General features: G+C 34.6%; 1 protein-coding gene across 3 annotated transcripts in view; it reads left to right on the top strand.

Annotated features, from left to right (window-relative positions):
- Positions 1-15,215, top strand: part of ARL13B (ARF like GTPase 13B) — a 70,652-nt gene that overhangs the window by 47,890 nt on the left and 7,547 nt on the right. For 2 of the 3 annotated variants that reach the window (XM_037058996.1, XM_037058998.1), the window contains exons 4-9: positions 3,280-3,385; positions 4,194-4,396; positions 7,046-7,160; positions 10,135-10,360; positions 13,894-14,010; positions 14,883-14,951. In XM_037058996.1, coding sequence (XP_036914891.1) covers positions 3,280-3,385; positions 4,194-4,396; positions 7,046-7,160; positions 10,135-10,360; positions 13,894-14,010; positions 14,883-14,951 — 836 coding nt within the window. The remainder of the gene's footprint in view (positions 1-3,279; positions 3,386-4,193; positions 4,397-7,045; positions 7,161-10,134; positions 10,361-13,893; positions 14,011-14,882; positions 14,952-15,215) is intronic. The other variant, XM_037058997.1, reaches the window with a different exon arrangement.

Here is a 15,215-nt window from a genome sequence, read left to right as displayed (position 1 = left end):
ATGCCTACTAATTATGCTTCTTGTTCCTTGTACCCCCTTCTCCCCATTCTCACCCCCTCCCCACTAATAACCCTCCATATAATCTCCATTTCTGTGATTCTGTTCCTGTTCTAATTGTTTGCTTAGTTTTTGTTTTGTTGTTTAAGTTCAGTTGATAGTTACAAGGTTCCTGTCATTTTACTGTTCACAGTTTTTGATCTTTTATTTCTTAAGTAAGTCCATTTAACATTTTATATAATAAGGGCTTGGTGATGATGAACTCCCTTAACTTGACCTTATCTGGGAAGCACTTTATCTGCCCTTCCATTCTAAATGATAGATTTGCTGGATAGAGTAATCTTGGACGTAGGTCCTTGCCTTTCATGACTTTGAATACTTCTTTCCAGCCCCTTCTTGCCTGTAAAGTCTCTTTTGAGAAAGCAGCTAACAGTCTGATGGGAACTCCTTTGTAGATGACTGTCCCCTTTTCTCTTGCTGCTTTTAAGATTCTCTCCTTATCTTTAATCTTGGTTAACTTAATGATGATGTGTCTTGGTGTGTTCCTCCTTGGGTCCAACTTGTTTGGGACTCTCTAGGCTTTCTGGATTTCCTGGAAGTCTGTTTCCTTCACCAGGTTGGGGAAGTTTTCCTTCAGTATTTTTTTACATGGGTTTTCAATTTCTTACCCTTCCTCTTCTCCTGGCACCCCTATGATTTAGATGTTGGAGTACTTAAAGTTGTTCCAGAGGTTCCTAAGCCTCTCCTCATTTTTTGAATTGTTTCTTTATTCTGTTCCAGTTGGATGTTTATTTCTTTCTTTTGTTCATAGTCATTAATTTGAGTCCCAGTTTCCTTCCTTTCACTGTTGGTTCCCTGAATATTTTGTTTTATTTCATTTTGTGTAGCCTTCATTCGCTCCTTCATTTTGTGACCGACCTCAATCAGTCCTGTGAGCATCCTGATTACCAGTGTTTTCAACTCTGCATCAGATAGGTTGTCTTAGCTTATTTTCTAGAGTTTTGATCTGTTCTTTCATTTGGGTCATGTTTCTTTGTCTTGCCGCACCTGTTATGCTGTAAGGGTGCAGAGCCTTAGGTATTCGCCAGGGTGGAGCAACCCTCAATTCTGAGTTGTGGCTAGTCTGCGGGGGAGGGTTAGGGCGGGAACAATGCCACTTGCTCTAGCACCACTTTCCAACAAACTCTCCTGTGAGACTGGGGGTTTCTCTCATGGTCACAACTTCCACGGTTTTTTACAGCTAGTGGTTTTGAGTCTTTAGTTTCCTGGTCAACCAGCCTCTCTTCACCTGCACAGTCCATCGCCTTGCTGCTGGTCCTCTCCTACCATCTGGCTGCCTGTCTCTGCCCCTCTTACTGGTCTTGATGAATGTTTCTTTAACTTTTTGGTTGTCAGAGTTCCATGCAGTTTGATTTTCTGGCAGTTCTGATTGATGATTATTTTTAAATTGGTTGTTATCTTTCCAAGGAAACGAAGCATTTCTACTTACACCCACCCTGGCCAGAATTCCTCTACATTTTTTCTTTCTTAAAAAATACATTCTTCCCCCATAGTTTGTCCACTAAAAGGATCTAGAAAACAATGCCAAGTTAATAGCAACAAATGCCCATAGAGCCTAGGCTGCAGTCATTAAAAGGCCATCCATATGAAGGGAAGAAGGCCTCCTTAGGCAATGGCTGACTCTAGGTCTGGAATATTATTTCTTACAAAAAAGCCAGAAGGTATTAAAGAATGTAGGAGTTGTACCAAAAGAACGTAACCAAATGAAAGAGGACTCCCACTGACCAAGAATGGGTAACTGAAAAAGAACTGTGACTATATATTGAAACACATCAAGTGTATTTTAGTAATCTACTATTTCATAATGCTATCCCCCACAAACCAAAGAAAGCAACTTGATCACCTTTGGAGGTTAGTAGAGCACAAATTTATTACTATTAAATTAGGAAATGAAGGCAAAGGATTGATCATTTATGTTTTCTCTCCATTGAATGTAAATAGAGGTAAATAAGTAGTTGATGAAAGCTTACTTTTTTGCAAAAAATCCAACTAGTACATGCAGAAAGAATATAGAACTAGAAAAGCCGTGATTTTATAAGCTATTATAAAATAATGGAATTTAGCAGAGGTCATCAGTGGTTGCTAAACTCATTCGACGATACTATTTTGGCTGAATCAGGTTGACTCCACTGATCTATTTTAACATCACTAAACATGGTACAACCAGATGCCTCCTACGTACCAGCACCATATGGATATTTTTAAAGAGAGTTGGTAAGGATTTATTAGATTTTTTTGTTCCATGTATTTTTTAACTAATATATATTTACCTGAAATGTCTATCAGAATCTGACCAAGTCAGATTGACCTGTCCCACACAGTAGTAAATTGTAATATTTTGTGATAATTTTTTTAGAACTTATTTTAGTTTTTCATTTTGTTGTTTCCCAATTTGCTTCTAATTGGATATAATGTTCTTTATGTACAGTGCTATGCAAAATAAATTTTTATAGATAAAAGTGGCCCCACTTCTCCAGTAAACTGCATATTTATACAGACATATTCACACACTGGAAATGCAGATAAGCTGAAATATTGTAAGTTCAGATTAAATATTTTGGTTTTTAAAACACGAACACTTTGGCCCTGGCAAGTGAGGTTCATTTGGTTTGATTGTTGTCCTGTGAACCAAAAGGTTGCAGGTTCTATTCCCAGTTAGGGCACATACCTGGATTGCAGGTTCCGTTTCTGGTCGGGGCATTTAAGGGGAGCAGTCCTTCGATGTTTCAATCTCACATCAATGTTTCTCTCTCTCCCTCCTTCTCTAAAGTGAATAAATATATCCTCCAGTGAAGATAAAATTTTTAAACCATGAGCACGTATTTAAGAAGATAATGACAGGAGATAAGGCCATTTACATTCTGATGGAATGTATTTTAAGAAGACAAAAGACAAATTTAATGTGAAAATTAGAATTAATGACTGAGGTCTGTGGAAACTAGTCCATTTCTTTTTCTCTTTGTAGCCTTTTTTTGTTGGCCTATTAACATATTGCTTGTTTTCTTTACATTACCCATTTTCTCTTTCTTAGGCCAATTATTACTAACTTAATTTTACCAGTAAAATAAGGGAAAATGATGAAATGTATACTATAGCCTTCTCTTAAACTGGTTTGTTTTGTAGTCAATAGGTTTAAAATCTTGGAATGAGAACATGGTCAAAATATTTTGATGTGGCTGTCTGATTGTATATTTGCTATAAAACCACTTTATATCTCTCTAGGTTGGCAAATAAACAAGACAAGGAAGGGGCTTTAGGAGAAGCCGATGTGATTGAATGTCTGTCTCTGGAAAAAATGGTCAATGAGCACAAGTGCCTGTGTCAAATAGTGAGTCTTGGAGTTTGTTTTTTGCCCTATGAAATATGTTCAGTATAATTTAGTTTTTGTAAAGATGATAGGTGATTAGGTATAGACAGCTATCAAAATAATTCGTTAGTGTTTTTAAATAGTTCTTTCACCCCAGAAATCACTTTCTCACAGTTTTTAAATATGACTTAATATTGTAATATGTTTTCTATTTAATTATTGACTTCCATAAACTATCATTTGAGATTTTAAAGACTAGGTTTGCTTTTGTGTAAGATATTGCTGACAGGACTTATAAGCTATTCAAGTACATCTTGCTATAAATTTTGTAAATGGTAAAAAAACACATAAATATAAAACTTAAACATAGGAGAGGTTTAAATGAGTTTTAAAACATCACATCAAGAAGTTTATTCTGGTTTCAGAACATGATCATTAGACTGTTAGTCTTAAAAGACAATCAGTACTATAAATTCCCAGGTATAAGGAATTAAAAAATTTGTTCTATTTTTCATAAGTGGGGGTATTTTCCTTCTGGAAGTTCAGTTTTGTTTTCCAGTGAGTTTGTTTAAGGTTCTAACTGGCATTGTTGGAACCTTAATAATATCTCTCATAACTTACAGATACTGCATTTGAAATATTTCGACTTCTATGTACTAATGTACTAATATTAGTGGTCTGGCAAAGGTATGTTTTGTGAGTTCAATATGCAAGTGCTTTATATCATTAATTTAATGGGTTGATTTTTATTTACCAGAAATTAATGGTTTATGAGCACATTTTTGTGGAGAACTTTGTTTTAATCTTTGAGTAAATTGCTGTTTTTCAGGAACCTTGTTCAGCAGTCTTGGGATCTGGAAAGAAAATCGACAAGTCCATTAAAAAAGGCCTTTATTGGCTGCTACATATCATTGCGAGAGACTTTGATTCCTTAAATGAACGGATCCAAAAAGACACGACAGAACAACGTGCTCTGGAGGAACAAGAGAAACGGGAGAGGGCTGAGCGAGTCCGCAAATTACGAGAAGAAAGGTAAGTAGGTTAATTTTGTACCACAGTGCGTTTGAAAAGTCAAAAAATATACCGAAATTTTATGAACAATTTCTTAGTTCTATCTGTTCAGTTTCCTTTTTCTGTCTGAAGGCAGACACTAGGTCAGTTTTCTGCTTTTATGGATCTTTTTCTGTACAAGTTTGGGTGATAGGACTCTACTTTTCCTCATGGTGTCATGGTAGTTCAATTTATTCCTTATATATTTATTACTACTAAGAGTTTTCAAAATTTTATCTCCTATTTTATATGGGTACCCTTATTGCAGTGGTTTTTTGAGCAATAAGCTGATTTTTCTTCTCAGAGGGCATTTGGCAGTGTCTAGGGCCTGTTTACTTAGCACAGCTGGGGAGATGCGCTGCTCCTGGCAGTGTAGTGGCCAGAGGCCAGGAAGCTGCTCAGCACCATACACTGCACAGGACTGTCCACTACAATGAGTTACTGAGTCCACTATGTCAATAGATTGAGAAACCTTCCGTTCCGCAAAGACAGAAGTAATCTGTTAGTGGATCAGTCAGCTGAAGCAAAATCCAGTCTTCAACACTTCAGAAAGTAAACTAAATTGTACCGTCTCGAGATTTTGAAATATATTTTTCAAGTTATTTTAAAAATACATTTCTTAAAAGGAAAGTGTTAAACTAAATTTGGCAAACTGAATTTAAAAAGAAATTATTACATAAATTCTACCACAGAATCACATATAATAATCTTAATATTGCAAAAAAAAAGTACTCAGATTTTATTGAAAGTCGAATTTAGTGCTTAATCCCAAAATTTATCTTTTCTTAACTGGATAGTTGCATGGAAGGGGAGGGGGAAATGAAAATATGTTTACATGAGCTCCTGTAAGATCCAAAGTTGTCTTCCATCTACCTAAGTAATTGCTAGCTTTCCATGTGCTTCAACATAGTTACTACCTAGTAGACATGAATCCACTTGGTGATGCCTTTTTGAGGTGTTTGTTCTCTTACACTGTCAGGGAAATCCTCTGATTATGGGTGTTTTTCATTTGATTTAGAGGTGGACTTAAAAGAAAGAAATACTTGTAGAGATAACTATCCATCCCCAAGCGCTCAGTTTTATGAGCAGGTAATTTATCTAGGTCTCTCCTAACACTGTTATGAGGTTTTAGTGCCTGTGAGAGTATTTGGTTTTCTATCCTGCTGTATATTTCCATGATACAAAGCTCAGTACAACCAGTCATTCATGTAGGCCTGCCTTTTATATATTTAGAAAAGTAAAATATATGGTCCTACTTTGGTGAAGACTTCTCTTCCATTAAGAAAACAAACAAAAAGAACAAATAATTGAGTTGGATAAAAGAAACTTAGTCATTTTTTCCAAGGTCTTAAGTTTTCTATAAAGATATTCTAGGTCATGTTATGGCTTTTCAAAACCCATTCCCCTTTCCTTCTTTTTCCTAGCCATGCCACTTGAGGTCTGAGGCCTTTCTTGTTAAGCAGAGTCTCCATAATTAAAAGTAAATTGGCATTTAGGGAGGAGTGATTTAAAAAAATTGCCCTGGCTGGTGTGGCTCAGTAGATTGAGTGCCAGCTTGTGAACGAAAGCATTGCTGGTTCGATTCCCATGCCTGGGTTGCAGGCCAGGTCCCCAGGAGAGGGCACGTGAGAGGCAGCTACACATTGATGTTTCTCTCCCCCTTTCTCCCTCCCTAAAAATAAATAAATAAAATAAAAACTTTTACTTTATTAAATCTATCTAATAGATTCAGATACTTGTGAAAAACTGTAAAGCACATCATAGTTGGTATCTGAAAACAGTATTTTAATACTAGATACCTGAAATTGCTTGCTAATCAATTAATACCATTAATAACAATTACAGTCCTATAAGTATGTTCATGTACAGAGTGCTTTCACATATATAACTTTAGCTGAAGCAACCCTATGAAGTAGGTATTTTTATCCACATGGGAAGGCTGTTGCTCAGAGATCCAGCTATATGTCCAAGGTCACAGAGGTAGTCAGTGGCAGATTTCTAAATCTTGGCTTTCTTGGTGTAGCATGAAATTAATAGGTGTCATAGTAATGAACATTTACATTACTATGCTATACTCTCGGCCTAGTTGTAGATCTATACTAGTTATCCTTCTGTCTTTAGCTACTTGTTTTATAACTTAATTACTCTTCATGTATGGGACTGTATTAACTATAAATCACAAAGGTAGTAAGTGTTTCAGTAGTAATGAATATGGAAATACTTATTTAATCTAAGTGGTATAGTGCAACTTATCTTTATAGCCTCTTCTGTTATGCAAAGCAACAGTCATTGTCTAGTTCATGTGTGATGAATAATTTGACACAGCCCTTCAGAAGAGGGTTAACAAGAGGACTTATTTGTTAACATCAGTGATGAGGACACCATTGGTTTGGGATGGTAATTAATAAACTGATAAATATAAACAACTTAGCACATAGAAAAATGATTAATATGCACTGTTGAAATTAAGAAATCACTCCTAGGGAATGTTATTTTTGTCCACATTTTTTTAATTGAAATGAATAATCTTTACCTGGGGGTAAAGTCCTGTTACCTGCATAAGGATTTCTGAAACTCAGCAGTAATTCAAAGCCTCAGGAATTACATTTTTTCCCCTCTCTCAAACAATAGGGAACAAAGAGAGCAAGAGCAGGTGGAACTCAATGGAACCAGAGGTCTGGCTGAGGTGGACCCAGAACCAGTTATTGTTAATCCTTTCCAGCCGATAGCAACTGTAATCATTGAGGTATGGATGGTGGCAAGTGTAATTTTTGTATCTTAAGTTATAAAATTGGAAGTTAAGAAAGGAGCTAGGGAATTGGGAAAGGAGGCAGAAGTGTTTCACCAGAGACCAAGTATTTCTAAAAGAATTAAATGGGAGACACAGGTTAAAGGTTTGTTGCTTTTTTTCTCTTCAAATTTCCTTGTAGTATAAAGAGGAAAGGTGACTTCAGCATTAACTGAGAATAAAAATTAAGATTGAATGTAGCCACTGTAAGAGGTGCTGTTCTGAAAAATCTTTTTTGTTTTATTTCCTATGTTATTAATATATTTACTTTTATTAACATTGTGTCCTTGTATTGCTCTTACTATCCTCTCTTTACAGTAATATTTAGATGCTTACAATGCATTATACTACATAAATGAATTTCTTACCCAGGATACTTAAGAGTGTTTCAAACTATAAAAATTTTTTTATATGTAAATGTGACTTATTTTAATTGTAATTGGCAAAACTTTTAGCAAAATTAACTTGTAGGTTATTAACCATGAAGAAGTAAAGGGGTTTTGTGTGTGGGGTGTGTGTGTATGTCTGTATATCTGTGTCTTTGTTTTTGTTTTCTACTGGTGCCCAGAGTTTGCAAAGTTTACTCACCCTCAGCAGCCATGCCTCCTCCAAGGCAGAGCTTCCTATACTTGCTCTCCCATCGCCAGTGCTTAATGTGGCAGCTGTTTGCTGGTCCCACTGCCTGTATGTTTTCCATTCCTCTTCCCCTGTCACTGCCTCCTTCCACACAGGTGCTCATCTGGAAAGGTGGATGGTTGTTTCTTCCTTGGGGCTGCTGCTGAGGAGGGAGGCAGCTCCACAGGTAAGAAGATGATTGGATAATTTTCTGTTGCTTTATTTTGCAAAATAATTGGAATATGAAATATTTGGACTTAAGTTGCTTAGGTACCAGAAGGTTAACTGTATTTAACCTTTTTATTAACGCCTTTGCATTGAACATAATTAAATGTGTGCTTTGTACAGTAAAGCTGTCTGTTTTTGAAAGCTGTTTTAATAAGAAGCTATTGTTTTGTCTTCCTCCTATTATTTTTGTCAAGTTTTGTTTTATGCTCTTTAAAACATATTGGTGGAGAAGAGAGAAATCAAGTTTGACTTTTCAGTTTGAAACATTAATTTTTATGTCTAATTCACTCACCTTGTGAATAATGGCCAATTTTCTAGTACAGTGGTTACCTAGAAATGACCTTAATGCTTCTACCAGCATTATACTTTTCACTGAATGAAGATGTGACCCATACTGGTGTGTGAAGTGGTATACCTTACATTGGAAATCCCTGAGTCAATTACTGGCATGGGGAAAGTGCACCAGTTACTCTTTTAAGCTACAATAATTTTAAGGCTTGTAAAGAAATGAAACAAATGAAAACAAATTACCTGTAGTCTTTTATACCAAGCATATTTTTCTTTTTCCTCTACAAAATGTATTCATTAAAATCATTGCATTTTAGAGAAGCACCTTATATTTATTTGATTTTTATCACAGATTAAAAATGTTGAGGCATTGGTTCCAGTGGAATCAATGGAATATTAATAAACTTTGAATAAACCTAATTATGCCGGAGCACTTTGTATAAGATAAAAATGACATTTCAAATCTGGGAGAACTGGATGTTGGGACAACTGAACAATCATCTTGAAAAAAGTAAAATTTTCAAACACTGTATATACCATATTAAATCCAGAAGACTGAAATGTATTTTTTTTAAAAGAAGCCTTAAAAAGAACTAGCACATAATAGTGTTAAACATTTATATATTTGGAAGAGGAAAAACTTTCAAAGTGAGGCAGTCAAGCCACAAGCCATGACGTAAAAATAGATCAATGTTATTTGATCAATAGATCAAATAGATCAATAGATCTTATATTATTTTAAAATCTGTTCTACAAAGCTAAAGGCAATAAAACCCAAACAAACCCTAATGACAAATATTTGAGACACATAGGACCAACAAGGACCCTTAAAATTATGAAAATAATGAGAATCAAATAGAAAAGTGGACATTGATTTACAATGGGTAGTTCCTTAAAGAAAAGTAAAAATGTCAGTAATTGTACTTAATAGCTCATTTTCATAGTGATAAATAGTAATAAAAACAGTAAGTTAAACCAATACTGAGGTAAAAAGACTTATTTGTTAGTTTGATAAAGATATAAAAGATGGATAATGATATACAGTATTGAAAAAGATATAAGGAAATATCATTCTTCAACCTTTTGCCTGGGATATAAATTGACCTTATTTTTCTAAAGGGAAGGTTGTAATGTGTCACATTTTAAAATGTGCTTACTTAGTATCAACAATTCTGATGTTAGGAATTTATTGTAAAGAACTAATTCAGTAGTTGTGTTTCTTTTAATAGTGAAAAATTGAAAGTAACACCTTTGTTCATTGATCAGGAATTTGTAAAATAAGTTATAATGACTTATTCATTATCATAGTATTCAAAATGATAATGTAATTGATGAAAGTAATCATTGCTAACACATGACATTTAGGTAACACTTGACAAGGCGTCAGGCACTTTTTGAAAGAAATATACTTAAGTTAAAACTTCAGTTCTTTTTGTTTAACAGACACGTAAATATGTAAATATAGAGGAACAGTGTACCACATTTATGTATGTTTGTGGGTGGTGTATGTCTGTACGTGTGTGGTAGGCAAAGAAAAAAGCATCTCTTAGTTATTATACACCGAATAGTGGTCATCTGTAGGTTGTAGATTTACTGGTAATATTTGTTTTCTTCCTTTATACAATCTGTTTTTTGGATGTTTGGAAAATAGCATGTTTCAATGATGTATTTAACAAATAATTTTAATAGAAACATACAGTTTTCCAAAGTTACAGAATACTCTTGGATTATTTGCCTTTTCCTTTAAAACTGTCTTAGATACAATTGTTATATTGAAGATGATATATTTCATTTTTGTTAGAATGAAAAGAAGCTTGAAAAAGAGAAAAAGAGGCAAAATGTGGAGAAAGACTATGATAACTGCCCCCAGAAGCACAGAATGGAGCACGAGCAAGTGGAGACACGGAGCCAGATCAGCGACAGCAGCCGACAAGCCAACGAGTTTGGAATAGTAGAAAATTACAGCGACGCTTTAACACAGCAGTTGGAGAATGAAGATGAGACATACCAGCCATCATCAGAATCAGGTGATAAATCTAGTTGTTAAATAAGAAGGTTACATATGTATCGTATAAACTTAGTTACACCTTTTTGTCATGATTATTTTTATAAACAATTATATTCTTGTCTCTAAATGCAGTATTTATCATGGTTTTTTTGTGGTTTTTAGTTACGCATTAGTCAATTTGCTAACCTGTGTTTTTATTCAAGATGCCTTGAAATGTAGTCTTTTGCAACTTTTAAAAGAACTACAGAAATTTTCAGTTTTATTTTCATAATTTTGGAATATAATATAGCCCCAGGAATCCTTGAAATGTATTTAATACCTCAAAGGCTTTTTGAGGGTTTTTTTGTTTTTTTAAGCCCCATAATGCTATGATCAGCATCATGTCCTTTATCGACCTGCTACTTCTGTAGGCTTCAGCCATAATCAGTTCAGCATTTTTAGAGTCTTATCAGATAGCCATTTTTCTCTTATTTTAATATCATAGAAAATTTTCAACTCATAATTAATTTTCTTTTTCTAAGCGATATGTAATTTAGCTGGAAGTTGATGTCTTTTGGTATCCTAAAGACATAGCCAGTGTCTGGAATCAGACAACCTAGGATGGAACCCTGACTTTTCCATCTCCTAGATACGTGCTACATTATGTGACGTTCTTCAGTCTTCCTTATTTCTAAAATAGAAATAGGCATGACTTTTAACAGATTTTAAGGTTATTTATAATAAAAATAACTCTACAGTGTTCTAGCATGGGCCTGGCACATGGGAGCTACTTAATAATTTTTAGTTCCTTGCCATTCCTAGTTAACAATATGCTCTCTTGTATAGAAGGATTTTAATACAGTATCACAGGTTTGTGAAAATAAGATCTCATTCCTTCAGAAACAGATTAGCTAACATGGTATTTTCCTGTGTAAAAAATAATTAGATTTGAAAGTTGTACTTTTTGTAAATTAGGAAGTTAAAGCAGCCATATTGTACCTATATAGCTCTGTCAGCAGAGTTGAAGAGAAACTAGGCTTAAAGTACCCTCTGAATATATGAAAAAAACTCTAACACACATAGTTAAAGAGTAAAATTATTTGACAGATATTTGAAAATAAAGCAGAAGAAGTTCTAAGACAGTCAGTCATATAACTATAATAACAGTTGTTATAATTAACATTATAATTTAGAACATGGCTTCATATGCCTTATATTATTTGACACGGCATTGTGTTATTAAACATAATAATCCTAGGGTATGATATTCCCATTATCTAGAATAGGAAGCCAGGGACTTGGAAGGCTGACTGAGCTTTTAAAGATCATACATCTTGTCTGTGGCTGGGCTGAGACTCTACCGCTAGAAGCAGATTATCTGCTCTAACCCTCTTCCTTGATGCTAAGCTCAGTGCCATACGTTTCTGGAGGCTCTCTTTCCTTTCTGCCAGCTGTAAAGCTTACAGCTCTAGTTGTAAAAAGATACCTTTGTTTCCATCTGGAGGAAAATGTATCAGATAACACTAATTGATCTAGAAAATAACATGTTTCTAAATATGTTTGTATTTTTCATCACGTTCTAGGTTTCATAGATGTTGACTCTTAAGTAACAGATAATTCTGTTTTAGGAAATGTTTTACATAGTCTATAAATTTAGTATGGGATTGTCAATGAAAATATTTCAGTAACTTTTATGTTTTGTTATTTAACTACTATGCCATCCTGGCTTACATTGTTAAAGTCTACGTACTAACAATATAGATGTTTCTAAAATGTTAGTTTTTTCAAGATTTGTTATTTATTTATTTTTAGGCAGGGGAAGGGAGGGAGAAAGAGTGAGAGAAACATCAATGTGCGGTTGCCTCTCGAGCACCCCCTGGTGGGGACCTGGCCCTCAGTCCAGTCATGTGCCCTGACTGGTAGTCAGACCCATGACTCTGGTCCTCAGGCCAGTGCTCAATCCACTAAGCCACACCAGCGAGAACCCTAAAATGTTATCCTGTGCTTATATGAGAATCCGTAAATAGTTATTTGTTAAAAGAACACAAATTCTGCAAATCTAATGTGATTTTTGGTTATATATACAGCATAGGGCAAAAGTAGATTTACAATTTTGAGTACGCAAAACAGAATGTCTTCTTATATTATTGTTTATTAATTATTGCATTATTTTTCATACAAATAACTATAAACCTACCTTTGCCCCATTCTGCATTTATATTGGGCATACCTTTTGGGGGGTTTATTTAAAGAGTAATGTGTTTAGGTTTGATTAGGGTCTTCTTCATATTTCAAATGTTTATATTTGGACTACTTATACCAGTGGTTCCCAGCCTTTTTGGCACCAGGGACTGGTTTTGTGGAAGACAGTTTTTCCTTGGGCTGGGTTGGGGGTGAGGCAGGAGGTGGAGCTCAGAGGATAATGTGAGTGGCACCCTCAGACCAGCAAGAGGGAAGTTGGGGAACCCTGATTTATATCATATATATGAGGTCTGTCCAGAATATATCCAGGCATGCAATTTGAAAGATAGAGACATTTATTGAAGAAGACACAAGATACCAGAAAGATTGTACATAGGACAGTAACACCTCAGTCACCTTCAAAGTAGGCACCTTGGGGCCTTACACAGTTCTCCCAGTGCCATCAACTGCCTTGTCATATTTTCTTGAGTCTCATTGACAGTCCAAAATCTCTTCCCTTTCAAAGGTGATTTTAGTTTTGGAAAAACCAGAAGTCGTAGGGCACCAAATCTGCGCTGCAGTGGGGCAGAATCGCCCGGGTGATCTGCTGTTTCGTCAAAAAAACCCTGCACAAGATTTGGTGTGTAAGTGGACACATTGTCATGCTGAAGCTGCCAATCACTCGTTGCCCATAGCTGTAGCATTTTGAATCATCCAAATAGTTTCCACAGAGGAATGTTCATGCTTAACGCAAAATTTGATGCATATTTGTTGCTCTATTGACTCAGTCATTTTGAATGTGACAGCCACACAGTACACACACTCACTCAATGGCATCTACTGCCCCCACTGACTAGTTCAGTGAGGTTGTCATTGTTCACACATGCACATTCCAGTCCACTCTCCTTGGCTGCCAGGTTACATCGATGTCACCCAAACCATTCTTGTTACGTTAACAATGGCTGGACTGTTTCCAGACAGACCTCTATATATGTTCTCCTTGTTGACAGACAAGTCAACACCTCTCCTTTTTCCCTAGGTCATTCTGAGTTTTATGGAAATCCTTGCAATAATTGTATTTACTTAATATAATATTTGAGAAAAATATGGTACTTTTAGAAATGTGAACTTTTTAAAATATTCTGAGTAACCTCTCATAGAACTTAGAGTATAGGCTTTTTGTTGTTTGTATCATATTTGTTAATCATTTCATAAGCAATCATTAAAAATTAATTCTTAGTAAAAGCAAGTTCACATTTTGATATTGGTAATAATTTACAACTTAAATTAAAGAAGTATTTCTATGGTAATAATATCAACATTCTAGTTCTAATCTTAATTTTTATTATATGAGTTTAATTCTTCCCAAGTTTCATGTTTATATTCTTATAGATAATAGTAAAAAGAAAACTAAGAAACTAAGAATAAAAAGGAGTCACCGTGTAGAACCTGTTAATACAGATGACTCCACTCCTAAGAGCCCAACACCGCCCCCACCTCCTCCTCCTGGTGAGTGCTTTGATCTTGAATCTGAATTTAAAATCCAGCTTTGAACAAAAGCAGGATTGAAGAAAAGGAAAGAAATTGCGTAGTTTTTATTCAGTATATTCATTATCCTGTGAATTGGCAAAAAAGGTAGAATCCTTTCCATGATTTTGTTCATAATCGATTAACATAAGTATTTGTTGCTTTTGTAACCATAAGAAATGTTTTATAAAGGTAAAAATAAGTAAAAATTAATAAGAAAACTTCACCCAGACACTTTCTAGAATAGAGTCAAATCTTAATTAAAATATCAGTGTACAGATGGCTAAAAGGAATTTAAGTAGATAGGATGGCTAATGTGAGCTTTAAAAAACTGCATCTTTCATCCTGAAAGTTAACAGTTGAAACCAAGATACATGAATTTTTTAAATATATTTCTAACATACATGCCAACCTTCTAAGCTGTTATGAAGATTAAATGCAATACTGCATGTAAAGCACTGAGGCATAATAACTGCATAATAATTATGAGTAATTTTTCAGCACTAGGCATAGTACCTCGTATGCTATAGGTGCTCAGTAACTATATAAATATATATGTTTATACTGTCCTTTTAGTCCTGCTAGAAGACTTTACATTGTAGCATGTTATTTGTGGTGCTGGTGAAGATGCTTATATTTCAACCAAAGGTTAATAATATTTAAAGCAAATGTTAACATCTATGACATTTTAAAATACAACTATAAAATGAGTTTATGGCTAATTATTATTGTGCTATTCAGTGTGTATGAATTGACATCAAATATTATATACATTCTTATATAGAAAGGGATCCTCTCAACCAACCTAAAGAGACATTATTTAACAGTGTTTAAATGTTTTTCTCTTTCTTTAGTTGGCTGGGGAACCCCCAAAGTCACTAGACTTCCAAAACTTGAGCCTCTTGGTGAAACACGTCATAATGGTAATGCAAAAGGATCAGTTTTCAAATATCTATACATACTACATTCACTTTTCTTTACCTCATTACTTCAACAAACTTTTAATTTTGGAAGAATTCACAGCTGTCCTTTTTCATTATACATCTTTTTTTTCATTTTATTTCATTTTTTAAAAATTTTTATGTGCCCTTTGCCTCTAAATAATTTGAACTGATGTTTACCTTAGAATACAGAAGTCAGAATAATCATAGCATGCGTTTATCCATTATACTTGTATATTTATGTAA

This window comes from Sturnira hondurensis, unplaced genomic scaffold, assembly GCF_014824575.4.
Source record: "Sturnira hondurensis isolate 20B ecotype Veracruz unplaced genomic scaffold, ASM1482457v3 Scaffold0010428, whole genome shotgun sequence".
Lineage (NCBI taxonomy): Eukaryota > Metazoa > Chordata > Mammalia > Chiroptera > Phyllostomidae > Sturnira > Sturnira hondurensis.
The sequence above is the reverse complement of the archived record's forward strand: the minus strand, read 5'-3'. Positions and strand labels throughout refer to the sequence as shown.